Consider the following 24,600-nt stretch of genomic DNA (forward strand, 5'->3'; position numbering starts at 1 on the left):
CGCCTCGGGCGGCCCCGCCCTAACGTGTCCTCCTCTACTTACGGCAGGGCTAGGAACTGACCGTCAGACTCTACCCTCTTCGAGAGAGGAATGTCGCAAGGCTGGGAAAGAAAACTCTGGGTTTGCGACCTTAGCGCTCACTTTCCGGCCAATCCAGAGGCGCCTGAAGGCTGGTTGGGGTGGTGAGGCCCGAGGCAGGTAAGAAGCCTCCTCCCCACTTGGGTTTGTCTCAGTTTGTCTGGCCAGTGGCTCGCTTAGCCGCCCACGCAGACTCTCGCGTATCCGCGCCCCCTCCTCCTTCCGGCGCTGGCTTCTCGGCACCGCCCCTTTACACGCACGCCCTTTCCCCGGTGTCTCCGCCCCCGACCTCGGAGTATTTCTTTCCATTCATTCCTGACTTTTCTCTGCTTAGTTTCTGTGCCTTAAGTTCCAGGAAGTCAAAAGCGAATGAAATAAGTTCAGCTTTTGAAGTACTCTGTTCTATAGAAGATGATGAGAGAGAACAGTACAATTATACAGGATTGTCCCTGGGTCACTCAAATGACGTTTGTTAAAGGACTAGCGAGCAGCAGCTGGTCAAAGAGATGGAAGAGGAGACAGGATGGAGAGAACGACGGGCGCAAAAGCATCTCACAGTCCAGCCTGGAAAGTAAAAGTTAAGATTAGGTTATGGAAACCATACTGGTGTAGATTTCCAGCATCTCTTTATAGGATTCATTATAAAGAGAGAGAAATGAACCAGAATGTGGGCCACAAGGAATCTTTAAAGGTGAGAGACTCTTGGATATTATGGAGCCAGGAAGTGGATGATTCAAGGGTGAGAGATGCTGATGCATCCTATCAAGAGTACAAGTCAACCTTGTGAGCTCTTTGGAATATCTAGGGAAGCAGCTTTTTTTTTCTAATAATAAAACCAGTGCTATTGCCCCACCCTAGGCCAATAATTAAACTTAGGTTAGGACCCACCACCAGTAGTTTTTTTAAAACTCTCTAGATGATTCTAATGCTGAGAGTTGACACCTACCAAACAGGAGCTGAGATTCAGGGAAGGGCAGGAAACTGGAAGAGTTGGCTCTGTAACCTTACCATGCGGGTAGTAAGACAACAGTGAGAATGGAATGAGAAGCTTGAGCAGAGTGATGAAAGTTTTAGGAAATGAGAGGGAGCCACTCCTTTCTCTTCAGCACACATCCAGCCCTCAGCACAATCAGGTCCACCTCAGTTAACTGCTTTCTCGACTCTTCCCTTCTCTCGCATCCAGATTTTCTCCCTGTGTCTCCTTAGAGCTCAAGTGCTATCCACATTTCTATTCCTAAAAGGGCAAGAGTTAAACTAGTTTATGAGATTCTAGTCATGACCAATATCCATTCTCCTACTAGTAATTACTACGCTCAGTGCATTGCCAAGTTGGAATGTTTTCTATTATTTATCAATCATTTAAGTTGGGAACAAGATATAAAGATTGTTTTAAAACAGCCCAATGGAGAGCACAAAGTATTGGAGAAACAAGTCTTTTTTTCAATACTGGGGATTGAACCCAAGGCCTTCACAGTAAGCTACACCCCAGGCCTTTTTTTTTTTTTTAAGCAGGTTCTAAGTCACTCATTTGCTCAGGCTGGGCTTGAACTTGCCATGGTAGTATCAGCCCCCTACAATGCTGGGATTACAATAATGTATCACCACTCTCAGATGGAAAGAAACTTTGAAACAAAGAATTCACTGGGTAGTCAGGTGCATAAGACTGCTGTCCATTAACTAGGGTTAATCCAAAAACCTGTTTGCTTCCCTATCAGAGGGAGTTATTGTTGTCCCACATGGCTGGAGCATAGTATGGAGAGCAGGGGTGGGGAAGAGATGAAGATAAAGTGGGTGTGAATAGATCATGAGGAGCCTTGAATTGCACGCTAAAAGAGTTTAGATTATGCACCTGTAAACAATAAGTATAAATAACTAGCCAGGCTGGTGGCCGAACACCTGTAATCCCAACACTCAGGAGGTTGAGGCAGGAGTTGTTCAAGACCAACCTAGGCTGCATAGTGAATTCAAGGCCACCCTGGAATATGTAACAAAACAAAAGAAATTTTTTTAATAAGTATAAATAACAAAAATGCTTAACCTCTTTTACAATCTGGGTCTTTTTGGCAGTCTGGCCTGGGAACTCCGTCTTATAAAAATGCTTGTAAATGTATAAAATAGGATACATAGAAGTATAAATGAAACCAATGTTTTTGAAAGTTTTAAAAATATATTTTCTTTTGGTACTGGGAATCGAACTTGGGTCCTTGCGCTTTCGAGGCAGGCAGCAGAACCACTGGGCTAAATCCCCGGCCCCTTAAAAAAAATTTTTTTTTTTTTTTGGTACTGGGGATCGAACTCAGGTCCTTGCGCTTGCGAGCCAGGCAATGGAACCACTGAGCTAAATCCCTGGCCCAAAATTTTCAGTTTTCAGCAGTTTTTTCTGGCTTTTTTTTTTTTTTTTTTGGTACCGGGGATCCCCTTAAAAATATTTTTAATGGTGCATGCCTGTAATCCCAGCATTCTGGAGACCAAGAGTTCAAGGCCAGCCTGGACTACATAGCAAGATTTTGTCTCGTTAAAAAACAAAAATATTTTTAAATGTATGGTATAGTTTTATATATATATATACATATATATATGTATATATATATATTTCTTTGTGCATTAAGTAATATCTAGCAGCAGGCCTAATTGTGTAATTTATTTATTTATTTATTTATTTTTTATGGTACCAGGAATCAAACTTAGGACCTTGCACTTGTGAGGCAGACGCAGTGTCACTGAGCTAAATCCCCGGCCCTCTAATTGTATAATTTCAAAGTAGTGATAAATACAAATTTTATTTTGAAATACCTACAACTTTAATGTGATGTGCAACTATCAGGTTTCTAGTGGTGACAAAGACATAAGGCCAATACCCCTGTAGTCTATTGCCTACACTTATTGAAAAATATGCTAAATTTCAGATTAAGATATTGAAAATGAAGACGCAGTTTTTTTCCCAGTCCAAGTTCATAGAACCTTGAAATTCTGGTTTCATTCATAAACGTCTGGGTTTATGGATCCCAGGTTTTACAATATCCCAGCATGATGGTTTTCAGCAAGAGCATGCCAAATTAGCCAGATGTGGTGTCCCAAGCCTGTAATCACAGCTCACAAGAGGCTGAGGCAAGAGGAACACCATAAGTTCAAGGCCAGCCTGAACTACACAGTGAGACCCTGTCTCAAAAGGAAAAAAAAGAGCATGTCAGGTCAGAGCTGTACTTCCAGAAGTTGTGTTTACTTCCCGGCCTCTCGGCTGGAATTGGGGAACAAAACTGCTTATTTTCTTCTGCTCCTCCTTTACCTCTAGGGCAGCATTTAACCCATTGTCACTTAATAACCAGGGCCTGCAGAGGGGATAAGTATATATATGTGAGGGGATGAATGTGTGTATGTGTGCACTTGCACACTTGGAAATGAATCAGGAAGGTAAGCTGGGGTTATTTTTGTGAAAGTCATTGAATGCCAGTCTTTTTTGTTGTTGTTTTGAGACAGGATCTTCCTATATAGTTCAAACTGGCCTTGAACTCCCTATGTAGTCCAGGCTGACCTCAAAGTCAGGATGATCCTTCTGCCTCAGCCTCCCAAGTACTAGGATTACAGGCATGCACCACCACACCCAGCAATGCCAGCCTTTACTTTGCACTTAATTTGGTAGACAATGGAAAGATGTTAAAATTTTTGGAAAATAATGTGATTAGAGTTCTACTTGAAAAATTAATATAGAATGATGTTTAGGTTGTCAAAAGACAAGATAGGAAGAAGCCAAACTAATTTCTTTTTAAATTGACGCTTGAAATAATCTCTAAAAAATCTAGTAAATTACTTTTTCCCCCTCAATGTGCTGACCAGTGTAAAGAAAAATAGGTTGGAAAAGATTACAGGGCTGGGGATGTAGCTCAATGGCACTGCACCTGCCTGGCAAGTGCAAGATCCTGAGTTCGATCCCCAGTACCAGGGGAAAAAAAAAAAAAAAAAAAAAAGGGTGGGGATGTAGCTCAGCAGCACAGCACCTGCCTAGAAAATTACATACCTTTTCACAGGAATATATACTCTAGCATAGTGATCAACTAGCATTTTATGTGATCAAGAGGCAAACCCACTCTGTAGTTTTATAAATTATATTGTTAGTACTTCTACAAAGCGATGACCTTACACATATATATAGCTTCAGAGATGTTAGTGAGGCCTGCCTTTTTTTTTTTTTTTTTTTTTGAGACAGGGTCTTGCTATGTAGTTCAGGCTCCCCTTGAACTCACTATGTAACCCAGGCTGGCCTCAAACTCATGGTGATTCTCCTGCCTCTGTCTCTCCAGTGCTGGGATAATAGACGTGTGTCACCACACCCAGTTTAGTGAGGCCTTCCTTATCAAATCCTGTCTATACTTGTGTAACTCCTTCATTTCTGACTTTTTAAGGTCAGGCCTCCTCTCTCCTTACAAATCCTTTGCACTTTTGGATGAGTAAAACTCATTGGCAAACAAAAAAGGAAAGTCAAGGCCCAGGTAACCCATCTCCTTAAAAACTGATCAGTATAGGGCCGGGGATTTAGCTCAGTGGTTCTGTCACTTGCCTCACAAGCGAAAGGACCCAAGTTCAATCCCCGGTACCAAAAAAAAAAAAAAAAAAAAAAAACTGATCAGTAACAGACTACATTTTTTTTAAATTTAATTGCTAGAAGCTCAGCTAGTTCCAAAATTATATGCTTATTAAGCGTATTATTGAAAAAATTAAGCAAGGGATTTAAAGATTACTAATCCAAAGGAGTGATGTAAAATTACTTAACTTGCAGACCATTTCTCTCAGGGCCACCTCTTCAGCATTACCGCCTGTATTGACTTTTTTGTCCAATGCCCTCACATGATTGGAAGCCACTCAGTGGTGATGTGGTTCCACACAGACTGAAAAATCAAGTTTATGCAGTTTGAAGCTGAGCTATCTGTTCCTTTTAGGTGGGAAAGTAGGAACAAGTTTACCTGCAGCAGAAATCATACTTGAAACTTATGAAACTTTTTAAGAATCTTTCTTACAGAAAAGCTGTGAAAGTTCCTATCTGTAGCTTACAATTAAATGGCTATTTCTTCTACAGCCATCTGTTATAAAAGAACTAGATCATAGTACTGAGAACAAGAAAATCAGTCTCAATTACAGTTATTTTCTGAACGTCTGTATTATAGGTTTCAAAACCTTAGGCCTGCCTTCCTTGATAGCCAATGAATAAATTTCTCTCAGAGTAGTTTGATAAATTAAATTCCTTCAAAACAGGAGCTTGGGGATTTCTAGCCTTAGTTGGCCAATTTTCCCACTTCTGTTGCTGCATCAGTTTGGAACTTCACGGGCCGGGGATGTAGCTCAGCAGTGTAGCTCCTCCCTAGCAAGTGCAAGCCCCTGAGTTCAATTCCTGGTACTAAAAAAGAAGAAAGGCCAGGCATGGTGGCACACATGGAGGCTGAGGCAGGAAGGTCACCATGAGTTTGAGGCCAGCCTGGAATACATAAGTGAGTTCACGCCCAGCCTGAACTACATAGCAAGACCCTGTCTCAAAAAAAAAAAAAAAAAAAAAAAAATAGTTTGGGACTTGACACTTGCAAGTAAAAAAACTGTTGCTGTAAATGTTTAGCCCTACTTAATACTGTATAATTCAAACTTGATCAAAAAACTCAGTGTGGTGTGAGAAACTGAAAGTGAAAATAAAGACCAAAAAGAATTAAAACTTTGTGAAATAGGAAGAAATTGTTCAAAATTATACAGAATGTAAGATACTTTGTGAATACTTAAAATGTTTTAAGCAAAAAAGAAAGGTATGCGGGCTGGGGATTTAGCTCAGTGGTTCAGCTGCCTGACTCGCAAGCGCAAGGTCCTGAGTTCGATGATCCCTGGTTCCAAAAAAAAAAGGAAAGAAAGGTGTAGTATTATTAGGAAATGAGCTGAGAGATTATATTCTTTTTAGGTCATAATACACAGTGTATTTACCATTGTTCTCTAATTATTTTTGTTATGAAAAATTTTTTCATAGAATGGCTTTTATGTTTTCTTTATTAATATCTACTTGTATAACATTAAAAATAAAATAAAATAAAAACAAATCGCTAAGGCAGAAAGATCATGAGTCCTATCAGGCTCTCCTTTCTCATCAGCATGGAACACTAAGACACAAATTCATCTTTTCGTTCATTGGATATTTATTGGGCCACTACTAGGTGCCAGGCACATTTTTGAAACACATTAGTTAGGAATTTGCAATGATAATTTACCTCTCAACTATCTGTGAAATAAAGTAAGTTGTTAGACCTTGAAATCTATAGGACAAATAAGGTTAAAAGATGATGGCTTCTTTAGTTTTTTTGTTTTGTTTTGTTTTTGTTTTTTGAGACAGGGTCTCACTATGTAGTTCAAGCTGATGTTGAACTCACTATGTAGCCCAGACTGGCCTCAAACTCACAGCAGTCCTGCTGCCTCAGCCTCCCAAGTGCTGGGATTACAGATGTGCGTCACCATGCCCAGCTCTTTCCAACCTCTGCAAACAGTGGGTCGGTATATAGCTACCATGTGTTGAACACAGTGATTATTTGTGAAATTGGGTAGAATATGCCTTTAACACCCCCTATCAGGCTTTGTTATTATATCGGCTAGAACAAAATTCTGTCCACTCCTTTATAAAAGAATATCTTACTCAAACCTCTTATTAATTCCAATGACCTGCCCACACACAGCCCACCCCACAGTAATTTCAGCTTGCAATTATATAGCTGTTTCCTAGAAGATTTCAAGCAGAGTAGAATCAACACAAGAAATATTTGGAGCCAGGAATGGTAGTGCACACCTGTAATACCAGCAGTCTGGGAGGATGAGGCAGGAAGATCACAAGTTCAAGCTCAGCCTGAGTGATTTAGTGAATAAGATGCTGCTCAAAATTAAAAAAAGACAGTGTAAAGGCCCTGACGTTCAATCCCCAGTGCCACAAAAGAAAGAAAAAAAGAAATACTGTACTTGGTACACATCAAAAGAGGAAAAAAGTATGACACGATTATAGCTGGAACCTTGAAGTAGAAATGGTAGCATAAGAATAAGATGATTTTTTATAGTTGATGACATTTTAGCTGTTGACAGCCGTGTCAGTTGTGGAACAGTCAGTGGAGAGGTGTGGTGTTAGAAGACATCCTAAAAGTTCCCCTAGTCTAGTTTCCTGGCCCAAGCAGGATCGAATGAAATTTCTGGCAATAGAGTTAAGTAGGTGTCCTACCCACACCAACAGGTTTTTCTGCTTTGAGAACTGAATTCTGCTATTCGTACAGTGTTGATGTTTGAGAAATATAGTTTTTAATTTATAAATTATTTCTAAAATTGAGAACATTTCCAATATTTGAAAGAATTTTGTGTTTTTAGGGTGTTTTCAAAATAGATTTCACTTCTGTATTCTGCTCAGGAAAATCATGTACTTAGAAAAACTTCACTTTGTCAGGCACTGAAAATATAAGAATGAGTAAAATCTAGTCTCTGTACTCCAGAGTTATGTAAATCTTATGGTACTTTTTACATGCCACATCATACTAATCTCATCGTTTAGGCTTAGCATTAAAAGGAAACATTTAATTAGGGGAAATTGAAGCCAAAAAAAGGCTTGAACTTCCTTCCTGAAAATATTTCTGCTTCTGTTGCCATGAAAAGCACATTTAGTCTTGGATATGATTCTTTTTGTGAAAATGCAAATGGAATCATACATCAGAAGTTGGACATAATCTTCTAATTTTTATAAACATCAAATTATTTTTACATGAATTTGAAAGATTATGGAAGAGAGGTTAGACTTCATTCTTTCCAGCAGATAGAAGTAAGACATATTTTAGGTCAATGTAAGAATAGGAGGGGGGTACATCCATCTTTTTCCCTAAAATGGAAATAGTTGTATTTACTGTTTATGCCAATTATAAAAAGAAAGGTGGGGAGAGCCTGGATTTGATCTACCACACTCCAAAAAGAGAGAAGAGGGGGAAGAAGTTAAACTTTTGACTGTCCACAAAAGCAAAAAAGTATTAGTCCTATTTCATAAACTATTTAAACTTTTAATGGGTTTTGTTCCTATTTTCATGTGTATTTCTATTTTACAAGTTTTGTATAACTGCCCTATTCACAGCATGTCCTGGGTTTTTTTTTTTTTTGTACCGGGGATCAAAATCAGGTCCTTGTGCTTGTGAGGCAGGCACAGCATTGGGTTTTTTGTTGTTGTTGTTGTTGTTTTGGTTTGGTTTGGTTTTGGGGGGGGGGGTGGTACCAGGGATTGAACTCAGGACCTTGTGCTTGCAAGGCAGGCGGTGACACCACTGAGCTAAATCCCTGGCCACTGGGCATTTTTTGATGTCATCAAATTCACCTATTTTTGAGGGGTATGGGGGTTTGAACACAAGGCCTTCACACTGAGCTATATCCTCAATCCTCCCTTCCTATTTTCTCTCTCTCTCTTTTTTTTTTTCCTCAGCGCTGGGAATTGAAGGCCTCAAGCATGTTAGACAAGGACTCAACCACTAAGCACACCTACCCCTACTCTTTTATTTTTGTTTCACTTTTTTTTTTTTTTTTTTTTTTATGGTAGTGGGAATTGAACCCAGGCCTTCTGTGTGCTGTAAGATGTCCCTCCAGCCCTTTATATCATTTTGTTTTGTTTTGTCTTTTGAGACAGGGTCTTGCTGTGGGCTGATCTTGAACTCACTATGCAGCCCAGGCTGGCCTGGAACTCACAGTGATCCTCCTACCTCAGCCTCCCAAGTACTAGGATTACAGGCATGTACCATCATGTCTATCTTTTTCACTTTTTAACACTGAAAGTTTTATTTGTTCTGAAATATAACTGACATAACCTAGTACCCTGACTTAATTTTTTAATTAAATTATTAATAATTGTCCTGATATTGCATATTAAAATAATCCAGCAAGTATATCCCAAACTACAGTGCACAGCCAACAAGGTGTTAATAGGTATTCCACAACAACATAGAAAGCATTTTATGGTCCAAAAAACCTGGGAAATAGGCTGAGGATTTAGCTCAGTGGTTCCACTGCCTGCCTCAAAAGTGCAAGGTCCCGAGTTCGATCCCCAGTACCAAAAAACAAAACAAAAAATCTGGGAAAAGATCAGACCAAAAATGGTTAAATAAATTTTTTATTATTGAACATAATCTTTTTTTTCCTTTTTCCTTGGAGTACTAGGGCTCAAGCCCTAGGGCCTTCCTTATACATGCTAGCCACACACTACCACTGAGCTACATGCCCAGCCTTTTTTATGTTTTAAGATAGGTTTGGGCCATGGATTTAGCTCAGTGGCACTGCATCTGCCTCCCAAGCTCAAGGTCCTGAGTTCGATCCCCAGTACAAAAAAAAAAAAACAGGGTCTTGCTAAGTTGCCCAGTCTGGCCTCAAACTTGAGATCTTCCTGCCTCAGCCTCCCAAGTACTAGGATTACAGGTATGTACCACCACAAAATGGCTTATTATTGAATAACTTCTGTTCTTCAGTGTGCTTGTATCCATTATGAATTTCTAATAAGGCGTTTTAGAACTTAGCATTTACCTAATTTATTTAACTGTGTCTTCTTTTTCTTTTCAAGGAAATAGCAATGAAAGCCTGTGGAACTGAGCTATTCAATATACTAGTCTCTGGCCACATGTAACTATTTAAATTTAAATTTTAATTAATTAAAATTAAACAATTTCTCAATTACACTGGCCACATTTCAAGTGCTCAATATTGCCACAGTGGTTAGTGGCTACAATATTGGACATTGCAGATAAAGAACATTGCCATTGACTATCGTGGGTTTCTTCGCCATAGCCCACCCTGGTTCCTCCAGGGTGGAGGTTTTATCTTGCTTTTTCCTCTTTTATTTGGCCGAAGCACGCTCTGCAGAGCCAGTTTCTCCATTACTCTTCACTTTTACTTTTTCAAATAAACTTTGCCACTGCTTTAAAAAAAAAATAACATTCCCATTATCATGGGAAGTCCTATTACATAGCACTGCTGCTGTGGAACACACTGTTCAGTGGGACGCACTGAAAACACTGGAATAATTGTAATTTCTACCATTGATTTGTAATGGCTCCATCATTGTATTTTGATTTCTAATATATGTGCACAGGTTTTTGTATTGTACCCATGACTTATGTATTTCCTTTTCAGTCTCACATAGCTACTTGTGAATCAAGCTGTACATCTTTTTCCATGGGAGCAGAAATGGAGAATTTTTGGAGTAGGAAATTCAACTAGCATGGATAGTAAAGATCCTCATACCACTAAGACTTTGTAAATGTAAACATTTCTCTGCAGAACTTGATTTATATTGAGATCCATATTCCATTAGTCATTCATATATTCTACAATTATATGTGGAGTACCTGCAGGATAGGAACTGTTTCAGGCCCCAGGGTAAACAAGGCAGGTAAGGTCTCTTGTGCTCTTATTTTAACGAAGCCTACATTCTTGTTTTAGAGAGAGGATGAGAGGGAGACAGAACTAGGGGGAGAACACTAAACAACAAACAAAATTTTTTAAAAATCTATCAGATAGTCATGAGTGTTATGCAAGGAATTGGAATTTGAGTGATAGTGACTTCTGGCCTCTTTATTCTGGCTGATCAGACTCCTCCACATCTAGAAGGTACAGGTACAGCTAGTGCACCAGCTCTCGGGGAAAAGGCATGGCGTGGCATGTTTAAGGAACAAAACCAAAGCTAGTGTGGCTGGGGCACAGTGGGCAAGAGGGAGAGTGAGAGGAGGTGAGGTAAGAGAAGTAGCTGGATCCCTGTTATCATGTAGCATTTTATACGCTACAGTAAGGAATTTCCTTCTGGTAGTGAGCTACCAGAGTTTTAAGCAGACAGACATGACCTGACTTTAAATTTCATGTGCGGATGTGGAGATAGAACCCAAGACCTCACACGTGCTAAGCAGTTGCTCTGCTGCTGAGTTACAGCCCCAGCCCTTTAACTTAAAACTTTTAATCATTTATGGTGATGGAGTCACTCATTGAAATATGGAGATTGTGGGCCTGGGTCAGGGAAGAAATGGTGATGGATTTGACTAAACTGTAAGTAGTGAAGACAGAAAGGATTAGACCCATGGAGAAGATTTTGGCTGTAGAAATCAGTGGGACTTAACTATCAATTGGTATGAGGTATGAAGAAAATAGAAAGCTCTGGCGATAGTTTCATACACAGTGCTACGATCAACTTCAAGGTTCTTTAGTACAGGCAATATTGGCACACAAGACACCAATAAGTACACTTTGACCAAGTGAATAAGTTTGCTTTGATAAATGTCTTGCTCCTGTATACATTTAAGCTGAAGCATGAGCTGTAATGCCTTTATTAATTATTAGGTGATCTGGTTTCTAAGAATTGAGAGCTTTATGTTATAGAAATATCAGTCATGGACAAAAATTGGGTCAAAGCTCAGTGGCAGCACTACCTAGCACTACCCACACAGATAAAGATCATGTGTGTTCTTTAAAATGCTGATGGATGATTTTAATGTGCACCCCTAGCTAGAACCACTATTTATCTGAGCCAAGCCCCTCAGTTTACAAACAATGAAGCTGAGACCAAGAGGTTAAGTGACATCTGCATAGTCAGACATCTGGTGAATCACAGATCTAAACTGAATTCCAGATTTTCAAACTCCCACCTTAATGTTTTTTCTACTGAACCAGAAGTTTCTACCCATTCTTATATCAGCCAGTAATAAGAATGGCTCCAACTGAATTATAAACTTTCCTTTTGAGTTTTTATTATTTTTATTTAAGTCACCTTGCTTCTAATAATAGAAATATTCAAATAGTATGCATTTTAAAGATTCTGGGATTAATGATGAAAAATTATTTTATTAAAATAAGCCTTTTTTAGCAAGTTTTCAACACTGTGAATTCAATATTCAAACTTCATTTACCTGCAGATGTTGGAAGCTACAATAAACCTGTAATTGTCAGGTTTACATGTACCGACAACACATGGACAACATTCACTCTCAGATTAAGAGAACAAAATTCTCTGGAGGTAGCATTCACTTTTTCCACCCCTGTGCTGAGGATTGAACTAGGGCCTCATGCGTGCTAACCACACACATAGTGCTGAGCCGCACCTGTAGTGCTAAGCCACACCTGCAGCTCAGTGCTCACTCTTATGCCAGAGTAAAGCACAGCAGTCATGCCATGGCTTGTTCAGCCTTTGATGCTTCCATGGCTTGCTCTGAAGAGACAAGTGCTTTATTTTCAAGAACTCCTTAGGGTCCATTATATTAGTCCCACCCCAACTATAGGGAAGAGGGAAAGAAACTTCTTTTGAGAGCCTACTGTATACCAGACAACATGCTGAGTGTTTTCAATCATGTTCTTAATTCACTTAACTCTGTGAGGTAAGTTTTATTACTACATTTTACAGATGGGGAATATAAAGCCTCCAAACAAGGAACTTTCCTAAAGTCACATGGACATCAGGTAATAAGGTCAGAGCCTAGATGAGAAATTTCTTTGCTCCAAAACAGAGAACTAGAAAATTTCACAAATAGAGCGATGAGGAGGTCATTGTCTCCCTAATTTGGCCACCATTTTTGCTAACTTAGCATTCACTAAGATAAAGAATATGGATCTTTTAATTCTGAAGGAATTTATTGTTAATCGGCAGAGGAAAATAGACATGGTCAAAGTGGGGATGCTACAGACAATGCACAAGCCAGGCGTGGTGTGCAGCTGTAATTCCAGCACTCAGCAGGCTGAGGCAGGAAGATTGCCATAAATTCAAGGCCAGCCTGGGTTACACAGTGAGTTCAAGGCAGCCTAGAATACATAGCAAGACTTTGTTTCTCTTCCCCCTCCCAGTCTAGTTTCTGGCTTTCTTTTTTTAAATGTTTCACTTATCTGGCAAAAAAAATGTATTGTACCTCACATATACCAGGCACAGTGCCCACTGTGTAGAAATGAAATATTCATAAAGTGGGTACAGACTGTTCTTGCTAGGCCCTTCCATCCTACTACATTAATCTCTGCCTCTAATTTCTCTTCCTACCAATTAATTCTGTATATTATGCCTGAATTCCTTAATCTTCCTCAACATTGACCTAGACTAGTGATGGCTAACCTTTTAGAGACTGAGCACAAGATCCTGAGTTCGATCCCCAGTACCAAAAAAAAAGCCATTTCTGAGTGCCTAAACTGCAATGCAAAATCCATTACTTACCACAGAGTGCCAGCACTGCAATTAAACCTGAATACTGAAGTTTTAGTTTAGAAAAAACAACTAATAACACTTGGCTCACGTACTGACAGAGCTCTGCATGCACACATGTCGTAGGTTAGCCACCACTGATCTAGGCATTAATGGCTCCCCATTTCCTCCAGCATAAATCCCAAATTCCTTCACAGGGAGTTCATCTTTTTTCTTTGAGATAGGGTCTCCCTATGTAGTTCAGGCTGGCCTTGAACTCACATATAGACCAGGCAAGGCTCAAATTCATGGCAGTCCTCTTGCCTCACCTCTCAAGTGCTGGGATTTGAGGTGTGCACCACCAGGCCCAGCCCACAGGGAATTCATTCTGTCACTGTTTAGCTTCTAATATAATTTTCTTCCTCTAACCCTCACCTACACTCCACCTACTCCTACTTCATTCCAGCTATACTAGACTACAGCAAGTCCCCAACTTACAAACATTCAAATTACAAACTTTCACAGATAAGAACAGTCCTCACATTACAAACAGCTGTAAATGTGAACAAATTGCAGAAGTAGCTCACATATCTCAGACACTGTCACGTGCTGCTGTGTGCTTACTGTACAGTGCAATAGTGTACAGTAGTACAGTGCTCAGTCAGAGCCCAGGATGTCCAGAGCAAGAGGAAAAACGGTGATGTGGAGGGGACTTCTAGGAAGTGCAAAGTGTCAAATATACTTAATCTCAGTTGGGAACATTCTTCTGGAACAGAATTCCTTCATAAGTCAAGGACTTACTGTACTTGGGTCCTTCCAGATTTAGAGGTACTTTCTTTGTCTCTCCTACCATAATGCCTTTCTCAATGCATCTAGCTCCACTTGCCCTTCAAGAGCCCAGTTTTATGCCATTTTCTCCTTGAACCCTTTCCTTGCCTGAAGTTCCTCCCCTTTCACCAGCTGTGCTAGCATGTCAACTTGAATAGATTAAGAAACACCTAGTAGCCAGGCATAGTGGTGGTCCCAGCACTCCAGAGGCGGAGGCAGGAGGATTGCCACAAATTTGAGGCCAGCCTGGGCTATATAGTAAGTGCAAGGCCAGCCTGAACTAAAAGCAAGACTGTCCAAAAGGAAAAAAAAACTCCTAATGGATTAGTGGTGCACTGTTTTGAATGTGTCTGGATGATTGATATGTAGACTGAAAACAGGATGGAAGACCTACCTTGGATGTGGGCTACCATCCAGTAGGCTGAATGGAATACAAAGTAACCTGAATAGAATTCAAAGAAAAAGAAGGAAGTCTGCCTTTTTGCTTCTTCACAGGAGCACTGGTCTTTGGCATCACCTTTGGAACAGGTTAGTGGGAGGAGTTGAGAAAGGTTTGAAATGCCAGCTAGAGAAGCAGCCCTAGAATGCCGTAAACTGAGCTTGAGAGGAGATTGTGGTCAGAGTTCAGAAGACCAGAATGCTGATAAAAGTGTGGATGGTAAAGACCAGGCTCAGGAGACTTTTAGTTGTGAAGGACTCCATTGGCAGTTGAACTCCAGGCCATATGTGTTATGCTCTGGCAGAAAATTTGTCTATGTTTTGTTCATGTCCAGAGACTTTGCAAGAGACTGCAATAAAAGGCAATAGGCTAATTAATCTGGTGAAGGAAATTTCAAGGCAGCCCAGTGTTGGGTCTGGGGCCAGTATACTGCTTGCTGCTTTTAGGCAGTCTTGTGTGTGTTATTTGGTTGATTGGTTTTTTGAGGCAGGGCCTTAACTATGTGGTCCAAGCTGGCCTTGAACTCACTGTGTAGTCCAGGCTGGCCTCAAACTGATGCAGTCTTCCTGCCTCAGCCTCCCGAGTGCTGGGATTACAGGCATGTGCCACCATGCCTGGGTTTAGCCAGGTTTATACTGAAATTCCAGAACAAAAAGTCTATTTGAAAAATTTTGAGTTTCTCCAGAAAGGAAAGGCCTGTGAAGGTGGGGCAGAGCTTTGTTGCTGAAAAGATTTGGATTAAAAAGAAGCCAGTACTTTAAAACAGGACAATAGAAAAGATGTCTTGAGGACATCACAGGAAACAGCAAGGCCCCACCCTTGATAGGCTCAAGTTGCAAAAATGAAAGGTTTGCTGTAAGAAGAGAGCCTTTGGGCATTATGTTGGAGAAGGGCTGCCTAGGGATTCAGTTCACCATGTTCAGCCATCCAGGCACTCAGAAGCCACTGTAACCAGCAAGATCCAAAAGGACTCAGCTACTCCTCCAGCTGGTAGCAGACCCTGGCATCACCTACATGGTGCTGGTCTTACAGGCATGCAGAAATGTAAGAGTTTTGAGGTTGTGGAGGCTTCCACCCAGATTTCAGAAGAAGGCCTAGGAGACCAGGCAGTATGCCCCTGAGAGGGCAGTGTGTGAAACAGGGTAAAGCCAAAAGTGCAGTGAAGACCCCAGGAAGTCAGAGAAGCCAGGAACATGGAAAGTCTGAGGAACATGAAAGAATGAGCAAAACCACTTAAGGGAGAAGCCATGAGGGCTGCTTTAACCACCAGCAATGCCATGGGGGCAGGGCTGCTTAAGCCCTTTGACATTCAGATCTTGCCACAACTTGCCCTGGATGCTGGATGTGAAACTATAGGACTTAACATTTGCCCTGTTGGATTTTGATCTTTTTTTTTTTGGTACCGGGAATCAAACTTGGGTCCTTGCACTTGGGAGGCAGGTGGTGGAACCACTGAGCTAAATTTCCATCCCTTTGATCTTGTTTTGATCCCACTGGTTTCTATTTTTTTTTTTTTTTTTTTTAGACAAGGTCTCTCTGTGTAGTTCAGGCTGTCCTTGAACTGTGTAACCCAGCCTGGCTTCAAACTCACAGCAATCATCCTGCTTCACCCTCCCAAGTGCTGGGATTACAGGCATGTGTCAGCATATCCGACTTTCTCTCTTTTTTAATGGAAATGTTTACACTATGCCATTATATATCGGCAATGTTAACTTTCTCTTTGATTTTTATAGGGCCTTACAGCTGAGAGTTTGCCTTGAATCTCAGAGGAGACTCTGGACTTGAACTTTTCAGCAGTGCTGAAACTGTAGGACTTGACAAATCTTACAGATGGACTAAATGCATTTTGCATGTAGAGATAACGAGTTTTTGGGGGCCAGGGGGGGAATGTTATGGTTTATATCTAGATGTCTCCCCAAAACCTGATGCACTCAAAGGTGAGGCTTTTGGAAGGTGATTGTATTATAGGGGCTTATTGCTGACTTGCTGTTAGGAGGTGGGAAGAGGTGGTCCACTGGGCCTGTGGCCTGGTTTATCCCCCTCCCCAGCTCCTCCCTTCACTTGCTCTGCTTCCTGTCTACCATGCCATGAGCAGCTCTACCAGGCCCCTCTGCCATGCTGCCCTGCCTTAGTGCCAGCCAACCATGTGAGTATTGAGACTGCTGAAACATGAACCAAAATAAACTTCTCCTCCTTTAAGTTACAGGTGTCAGATACTGTATCTCAGCAACAAGAATGTATCTAAGACACCCTCTTAAGCCAGAAGTGATTGTTCCTTCTTCTGAATTCCCATACATTTTATTTGTACCTCTTATTGGTTTCCTATATCATTGACTAGAAGCTACTAGTAACTTGTACATCTTTGCATGTTTCACAGCAACTAATATTAGGTACTCAGTGTTTTGACTAAAAAAATTGTATGTGCTCTATGTGTCTGTTATAGTAAGCTTAAGCTCAGTGATGGTAGGAACTATGGGTTTTTTGTTTATTTGTTTTGGGGGGGTTGTTGGCAGTATTGGGGATTGAGCCCAGGGTCTTTGTGCTGAGCTATATCTCCAGCCCTTTTTTTTATTTTTTATTTTGAGATGGTCTTGCTAAATTCCCTAGGTTAGGCTCAAACTTGTGATCCTCCTGCCTCAGCCTTCCAGAGTGCTGATGATTACAGACATGCATCACAATCCCCAGCAACTATTTCATTTTCATTCTGTATCCCTAGGACCAAGGAAGCCTCTAATAAACATTTAAGTGAAATATATGATAGTTAACAGGATATAAATTTCCTGATGGTATAACAGATATATGGAAATACTTTATTGTATTTTTTAAAATCTCCATTACATATATTTCTTCATACTAACAAATACCCTAGCCAGAAGTAGTAGTAATCCCAGCACTCAGGGGGCTGAATCAGGAGGATCACCACAAGTTAGAGGCCAGCTACATAGCGAGACCCTGTTTCAAAAAAGGAGGGGTGCAGGGATTTAGCTCAGTGGGTCCGGCGCCTGCCTCCCAAGCACAAGGTCTGGAGTTCGATCCCTGGTACCAAAAAAAAAAGTGGTTTTGCCACCTGCTACACAAGCACAAGGACCCAAATTTGATCCCTGGTACCAAAAAAAAAAAAAAAATAGTTTTACTTTATAGAAGAGGAAATTGTGATTGAAGGAAATTAAGTCCAGCACTCCAGAGACTGAGGCAGGAGGATCACTATGCCAAGCTGAATTACATAGCAATACATGTCTCCAAAAAAATTGAGTTATTTATTTATAATCACATAGATTAACAGAACTGAATCTAGAATTTTTTCCTTTTCCATTTTTTTGTGTGTGTGTGTGAAACCAGTTCTCACTATGTGGTTCACACTGGTCTCAGCCTCTCAAGAGCAGAGACCACAAGTGGGCACCTAAAATTCAAGTCTTTAAATGGAAAGTTTACCCAGGCATGGTGGCACATGCCTGTGTTCAATCCCACTACTCTGAAGACTGAGGCAGGAGGATCCCAACAAGTTTTAGGCCACCCTGGGCTACATTGTGAATTTAAGTCTAGCCTGAATGACATAGCAAGATTCTGTCTCAAAAAAAAAGTTTAGAGTTCTTTTTATTGGCCAAGGTGGTTTGGCCAAAGGTTAGTTAAGTTCTTTTTGTTTTTGTTTGAATTTTGTGAGTTAATCTATTATAGTCATACTATATGAAATAGAATTAGAGGTTTAATCCTTTGTCTACATCCTGGATATTTTAAAACTCAGACAAAATACAAAAGAAAAAATTTTTTGGCAGTTTCAGGAATTGGTCCCAGGGCCTTACACACACTAGCAAGTGCCCTACCACTGAGTTACGTACATCCCCAGCCCACAAAAACTTTCTGAAGAAAATACTGGCCCTGCCTGTGGACGCTCCCTCCAAGGTGAGAGACCGTCTGTGCAGCCACTCTTCTTTGTAGGCTCCTGCCCCTCGCTGGCTGTTAAAGTGTGAATCTGATTTCAGCTGGCGGCTCTCAGGTCCCCAGGGCTTTGCCAAGCTGTTCAATCTGGCACTCACCACTACCCAGTATTCACTGAAGGCCTGGGTGGGTGCTTGTCCAGTGCCTCACTTGACACTCGTGTCGTCATCCCCTCTGTGTTCATTTATGCCTGGTCAGGTCGGATGGGCAAGCTTGTATCTAGTCTCCACCAGTCCTCCCACTAGACTGCCATTTGCCCACTGGCCATGAGGCAAGATATTAAGGAGCATTATAAGAAAGAATCCTGTCAAGCAATTCAGTCTATCTTAAGGATATTGTGGGACATATTTGTTATGATACACCATTTTGTCTCCCACGGATATTTCTTGAAGGGAAAAAAACTATCTGACCCTAATACAAGGAATACTTTTACTTCTCCTGAGCAGTAACTTTGTTTTTACCTTATGGACATTGTGAATGTTTAACTTAACTCTGTCTGGTTACCTGCCAAAAAGCTTAGAGCCAAACTTGTGGCTCACCCATAACAAATGTGCTCTATGCCTCGTTAACTTCATTCCTGGCTCTAGTTTAGGTCTCTGCTCTAGTTATTCTGTCTTCAGATAATGTTAATTCATGCTATCTTATTTATATATGAATATTTTTTCATAAGCAGCCTTATATATTGTTTCTGAAGTACTTCAGATTATGATATATTCAGTGTACATAAAACCATCCTGGATATCTCTTCGTTACTTCATTTACTTCAGCTTTTTTTCTTGAAGGGTATATTTATTTTTTTGTATAGGTTTTTGTGGGGTTTAGATTACATAAAAATAGTTATGTCACAAAATTTAAAAATTACATTCTTTTAATGTATAATCAAATGCTAAAATAACTGGTCTAATGGCCAGAATTAATTAAATTGATGTCATAACTCTAGCCCTTTTATAGCAATATTACTGTTTTCTTATGCATTGGTTGGCTTATTTGTTTACTTGTTTTGGTGACACTGGGGATTGAACACAAGGCATTTTCACTGAGCCTAATCCCTAGCCTCCCCCATCCCCATTTCCCTTTATTTTTTGAGTCAGGTTCTAAATTGCCCAGGCTGGGATTGAATTTGCAGTCTTCCTGCCTCAGCTTCCCCCAGTTCTAGGATTACAGACATGTGCCACCACACCAGCACTGTGCTTTGTTTTATACTCCCAAACTGTGTGTAACAGTTTATTGCTGTGTGAATTTTAGAAATACTACGCTGCCAGGTCAGTGTATAGCAGTTAACTGTTAACTCTGTTGAGTCTATAGGCTCAAATATTATATCATCTTCTATACCAATAAGATTTCTTGTCTTTGTTAGCATCGTGCCTTGGATGATCACAAGCATATTAATCCCATCAGACAACTTGTCTTCCTTCTGTTCTAAACTAGTCATTCTGTTACTTGGACAAGATCATTTGAATGGATACTTGTTCCCAAACACTACTTGCTTTGATTGGTTTGGAGTTCTGTCTGGATTTTCGGATTGTCTTAAACTAATATCATCCAAAGGATAACATAAATATTATTTGAACAACTTTTTAAAAATTCTTCTAGTACCTTCAAGTAAAAGTATTTGACTTTCTCTACAACTCTCTCAGGTATGGAAGGCAAGTAGATGCTTTTTATACAGATGGCAAAAAACAAGGACAAAAACATTTAATTGGCTGTTCAAAATGTAACTAGCTCATCAGGAGTAAACTAGGGCTAGACCCAGGCCTTCTGATTCCTCGGCCACACAGCCCTTCAAAAAGTCACAAGAGGGGCCAGGGTTTTAGCTCAGTGGTTATGCCGCCTGCCTTGCAAGCACAAGGTCCCAAGTTCGATCCCTGGTACCAAAACAGTCACAAGAGCCAGGCATGGTGTTGTATCCCTATAATCCCAGACATCTGTGAGGCTTGAGGGAGGAAGATTATAAGTTCAAGACCAGCATGGGCAATCTTGAAAGACAGGGCTAAATTTTTAAAAAATTTTTTTTAAAAAGAGGGTTGAGGATGAAGCTCAGGCTCCCTGGATTCAATCCTCAGTGCCACAATAAAGGAAGAAAGAAGGGGAGAAGAGGGGAAAGGAGGGAGAATGAAAAGACTTTCTAATTTCATGGTCTTTATCCCACCCCTTGAGGTCAAAGATGGGAAATGAGCAGACATGTTATATATCACTTATGCTAGTCAGAATCAGAAATGAATTTCATTTGTATTATTCATGTGATTTTTTTGTTGTTGTTCTTAAAATTAGAGTTCCTTTTAACTGTAATTCTAATCACTATTACTTTCCCTTATGGAAGGAGGGAGAAAATCTCTTGAAAATCAGTGTTAAAATGGGAACTATTTCCCTTGGTAATTAGTAACTTTTTTCCTCAGATCTTTTAAATTCATCTTTAACATAAAAATAATTTGCTATTGTCAGATATATTCATTAAAAAGCCAACATATGGTTCCTGTTACAGTACTTGTTAAAACATTAGCTATGATTTTATCTCTACATTAAAATAGAAAATTAAATTTCGTACTTAGGATCTGCACAGAAAATATTCAAAGTTTTCATTCTAAATAATTGTTCATATATAGAACATATGCTAGTTTCTTGCATGTTTAGTCATGGCCAGGTACATATTGTTACTAAACTACAAATATATTTAATCTTTACCACAACCCTGTACAAATAGTTACCATTTTACAGCCTGGTATCATATTCAACAGTAGACATTGTCTTCTGCCTCTCCTTCAGCTTCAGGAACTTCTGACCAGCCCCAGTCAGTACAAGATGGACCCCATAGTCTTGAGTTACATGGACAGTCTTCTGCGGCAATCGGACATCTCGCTACTGGACCCACCAAGCTGGCTCAATGACCATATTATTGGGTTTGCCTTTGAGTATTTTGCCAACAGTCAATTTCGTGACTGCTCTGACCATGTATGCTTCATTAGCCCCGAAGTCACACAGTTCATCAAGTGCACTAACAGCGCAGCAGAAATCGCCATGTTCCTTGAACCCCTGAATCTTCCCCACAAGAGAGTTCTATTTTTAGCCATCAATGATAACTCCAACCAGGCAGCTGGAGGAACCCACTGGAGTTTGTTGGTTTATCTCCAAGATAAAAATAGCTTTTTTCATTATGATTCCCATAGCAAAAGCAACTCCATCCATGCAAAGCAGGTAGCAGAGAAACTAGAAGCTTTTTTAGGTAGAAAAGGAGACAAACTGGTCTTTGTGGAAGAGAAAGCCCCTGCTCAACAAAACAGCTATGACTGTGGGATGTACGTGATCTGTAACACTGAGGCCTTGTGTCAGAACTTCTTTAGGCAACAGCCAGACTCCCTGCTGCAGCTGCTCACCCCCACGTACATCACGAAGAAGAGAGCAGAATGGAAAAATCTTATTGCCAGACTTGCTAAAAATTAGCTACTGAAGAGTATTTGTGACTTTTAAAGCCTCCTCTTTCTGCCCTTCCTCCTTTATTGGATGGCTGCAGTTTTGGTGCCTGAGGGAAGATGCCTAGTAGGGAAAAGCTCACTATTTTTTTTTAAGGATGTCATCCTCTGGATTGTCCCACCTGACCTGAGAGCAGTATGTTCTGTGAAAATGTCTTCATGTTATGCGCCAAAATCTTAGACTTAACATTTATTACATATATGTTTCAAGTGAGACTCTTAAATTGGTATAAAATTAGTTCCCTTTTGGTCTCCCTTTTCCACATTGACTTATTCCAAAGGAAAGGCATTGATCTCTAAAACAAACACTACATGAAATCTAAAGGAATGCAAGGAAGAAAACTATAGGAAAATCAAAAACTTCTTGCATGGCCTACATAATTAAACAAATCAATTGTCTGGAAGCACATTAAGGCCTAACTTCATTTAAAACCGAAATATTAAGTAAGGCATGGTGGTACACACATGTAATCCAAGCATTCAGGAGGCTGAGGCAGGAGGATCACCTCAAGTTGGAGGCCAGCCTGGGCTACATAGTAAGCTCAAGTCCACCCTGAACTACATACCAAGATCCTGTCTCAAAAAAAAAAAAAAAAAAACACCTAAATATTATAAAATCCAGTCATTCCCTTCTGTGATATTTCTTCTATTCACCAAGCAAAGCCTTTCTGGGCTGTCAGAATCTTTGCAGATATGTGAGAAAAATGACATTAGCCCATCTCCATCTGATATCTGGGATGCTTGGAAAGGGGGAAATCTTGGGTAACTTCATTAAAACAAATGGCTGCAGTGGACTTGTTGGCTCAGTGAATGGTCAGCTTGCAACTGTAGATTGGCAACAGCTTTTCTTTGCCTTATCTATTTGTCGTGCACATTTTTTTTAATATAAAGGAAGAAAAATGACCTTTCTCAACCCTTTTGCTTAATTCAAAATGCAGACTGTGTAATTTTTAAAATGTGGAACCAACCATAAAAAGAAATACTATCCCTCTGAAACCACAGATGTATTTCTCAGTTTTTCAAATAATTAGTTAATAAATTGAATATCTACATAAATTCTGTTCCTAATGAGAATTAGACTGCAGTGTACATGAGACTTGAGAGCCAAAGGCTAGCTTCAGCAGTGAGACTTATTTTAGCTCTCTCCCCAGCCTGCCCTACCCCTGGCCCCCATGGCCCAAAATAACCTCACCACCCAGTGACCGCGGAGTTAGGAGGCAGTAACTCAGTTCCTTTTAGCCAGGAAGGGGAAAACACAGCAAATGTAAATAAGTACAGGTTACATAGCAGGCTTGAGTGAATGGGAGTTGAAACTAAAAGTCAAAGTGAAAGCTACAGAAAAAGTTTCCACTGAAGCATGTTTTAGATAACAGAGGCCTACTGGAAGATGGGGGCAAGAAAAAGATCTAGGAACCGACAGCCATAGAGTAAAATAGGGAGAGCCAGCAACAGGAACGACAGGTTGCTGCTAAACCACTGTGTGGATAAAGATAAAGCAATATTATTTCAGTGAGTGTTGACATAGGCAGCTGGTCTAGACTATGAAAGAGTCAAAACCTCTGAAAAAAGTTGTCTTTCTAATAATACAAAGTATGTTTGCTTAAATGTTGAGAGTTAATACATATGAGAGCAATCTTTCCTAAATCCCTAAGATTATCCCATAAATAAATTAGTTATTTAACAGTCTTCAAAAAAAAAAAGACAAAATCTTAGGTCTCCTTTTTTCCGAATATATAGCATGATTAGACTATGCCACTGGTTAGTATTCTAGAATAGTAATTTGTAAATGTTAGCATAAATGACAGAATAATTGAAAAGCTGACTTGTAGTATTTCACTAATATAATAGCCCACAGATTTTGCATCTAGTTGACCATACACATTTAGTATTATCTGATCCAAAATAAGAAAAAGATCTTTTGCCAGAATCATGCTTCCTTCTCTCTGAGTCAAGATGGTAACTATGCAAAATTCAGCTTCCAAATATTCAAAAAGGAAGCAGCTTACTCAAAATTGAGTTAACCAGTTTTCAGATAAAACTACCCTGCTTTCAAATAGCCTGTTGGATTGCCCAATAAGTATTTTCACATTTGTCTGCTTGAGTCTTGGTATGAAATTGAGAAAGGTCACCATGTGTTAACCCAGCTGTAGATGGCAGTAAAAAGGATATATATGTATGAATATGTATATGTGTATGTGTGTATGTATGTATGTATCAGTGGATTTTCTATTTATTACTCTTAAGCCACAAATATTTTCACCCTGTGACTAGGTATCTGTTGAAGTTTATAAGCACTGGTCCTAACTAAATCGGAACAATTTAAGAATTATAAGTGGATTGTATTTCTGATACATACTTTTTTTTCCCATATTGAGAATTAAACCCAGAATTTGCACTGAGCTATACATCCCCAAGTCCCCAGCCCAGGCTCCTAGCCCATTTTTTGTTTGTTTGTTTGTTTGTTTGCATTTAGACAGGCTCTCACTAAATTGCCCAGACTAGGCTTAAACTTGTGATCCTCCTGCCTTAGCATCCCAGAGTGCTGGGATTACAGGCATGCACCACCATGCCCAGCACTATATCCATAGCTACCATATGTTTTAGTAATAAGCATTCCATTGAGATGGCAAAATAGAATTTCTCAGTCACATGATTATTATATGAAAATGCATTTTTTTCTTTCA

The 24,600-nt window shown here is 40.0% G+C and overlaps 2 protein-coding genes across 12 annotated transcripts in view; one reads left to right on the forward strand and one right to left on the reverse strand.

The window, feature by feature from the left end:
• Myo9a (myosin IXA) overlaps positions 1-24,600 on the reverse strand; it is a 305,400-nt gene that overhangs the window by 268,810 nt on the left and 11,990 nt on the right. Inside the window, exon 1 of one of the 5 annotated variants that reach the window (XM_087198924.1) lies at positions 43-227. The exons of 3 other annotated variants lie outside the window; for them this stretch is intronic. The gene's annotated coding sequence lies outside the window, so the exon portion shown is untranslated. Of the gene's footprint in view, positions 1-42; positions 228-24,600 lie in introns of those variants that run through there. One more of the 5 variants, XM_087198929.1, reaches the window with a different exon arrangement.
• Positions 13-23,972, forward strand: Senp8 (SUMO peptidase family member, NEDD8 specific). 7 transcript variants are annotated; one of them, XM_087198951.1, is made up of 4 exons: positions 39-198; positions 557-769; positions 8,537-9,519; positions 21,213-23,972. In XM_087198951.1, exon 4 carries the CDS (start codon positions 21,249-21,251, stop codon positions 21,885-21,887), a length of 639 nt encoding a protein of 212 aa, XP_087055077.1. In that variant the 5' UTR covers positions 39-198; positions 557-769; positions 8,537-9,519; positions 21,213-21,248; the 3' UTR covers positions 21,888-23,972. The 7 variants fall into 7 exon arrangements, with proteins under 7 accessions (XP_087055076.1, XP_004855597.1, XP_087055077.1 ...); XM_087198950.1 differs by lacking the exon at positions 557-769 and having other exon boundaries at positions 13-198; XM_021236983.2 differs by lacking the exon at positions 8,537-9,519.

The sequence above is a fragment of the Heterocephalus glaber genome, unplaced genomic scaffold, assembly GCF_053883595.1.
Source record: "Heterocephalus glaber isolate CG9 unplaced genomic scaffold, H.glaber_assembly_v1.0 deba00001689, whole genome shotgun sequence".
Lineage (NCBI taxonomy): Eukaryota > Metazoa > Chordata > Mammalia > Rodentia > Bathyergidae > Heterocephalus > Heterocephalus glaber.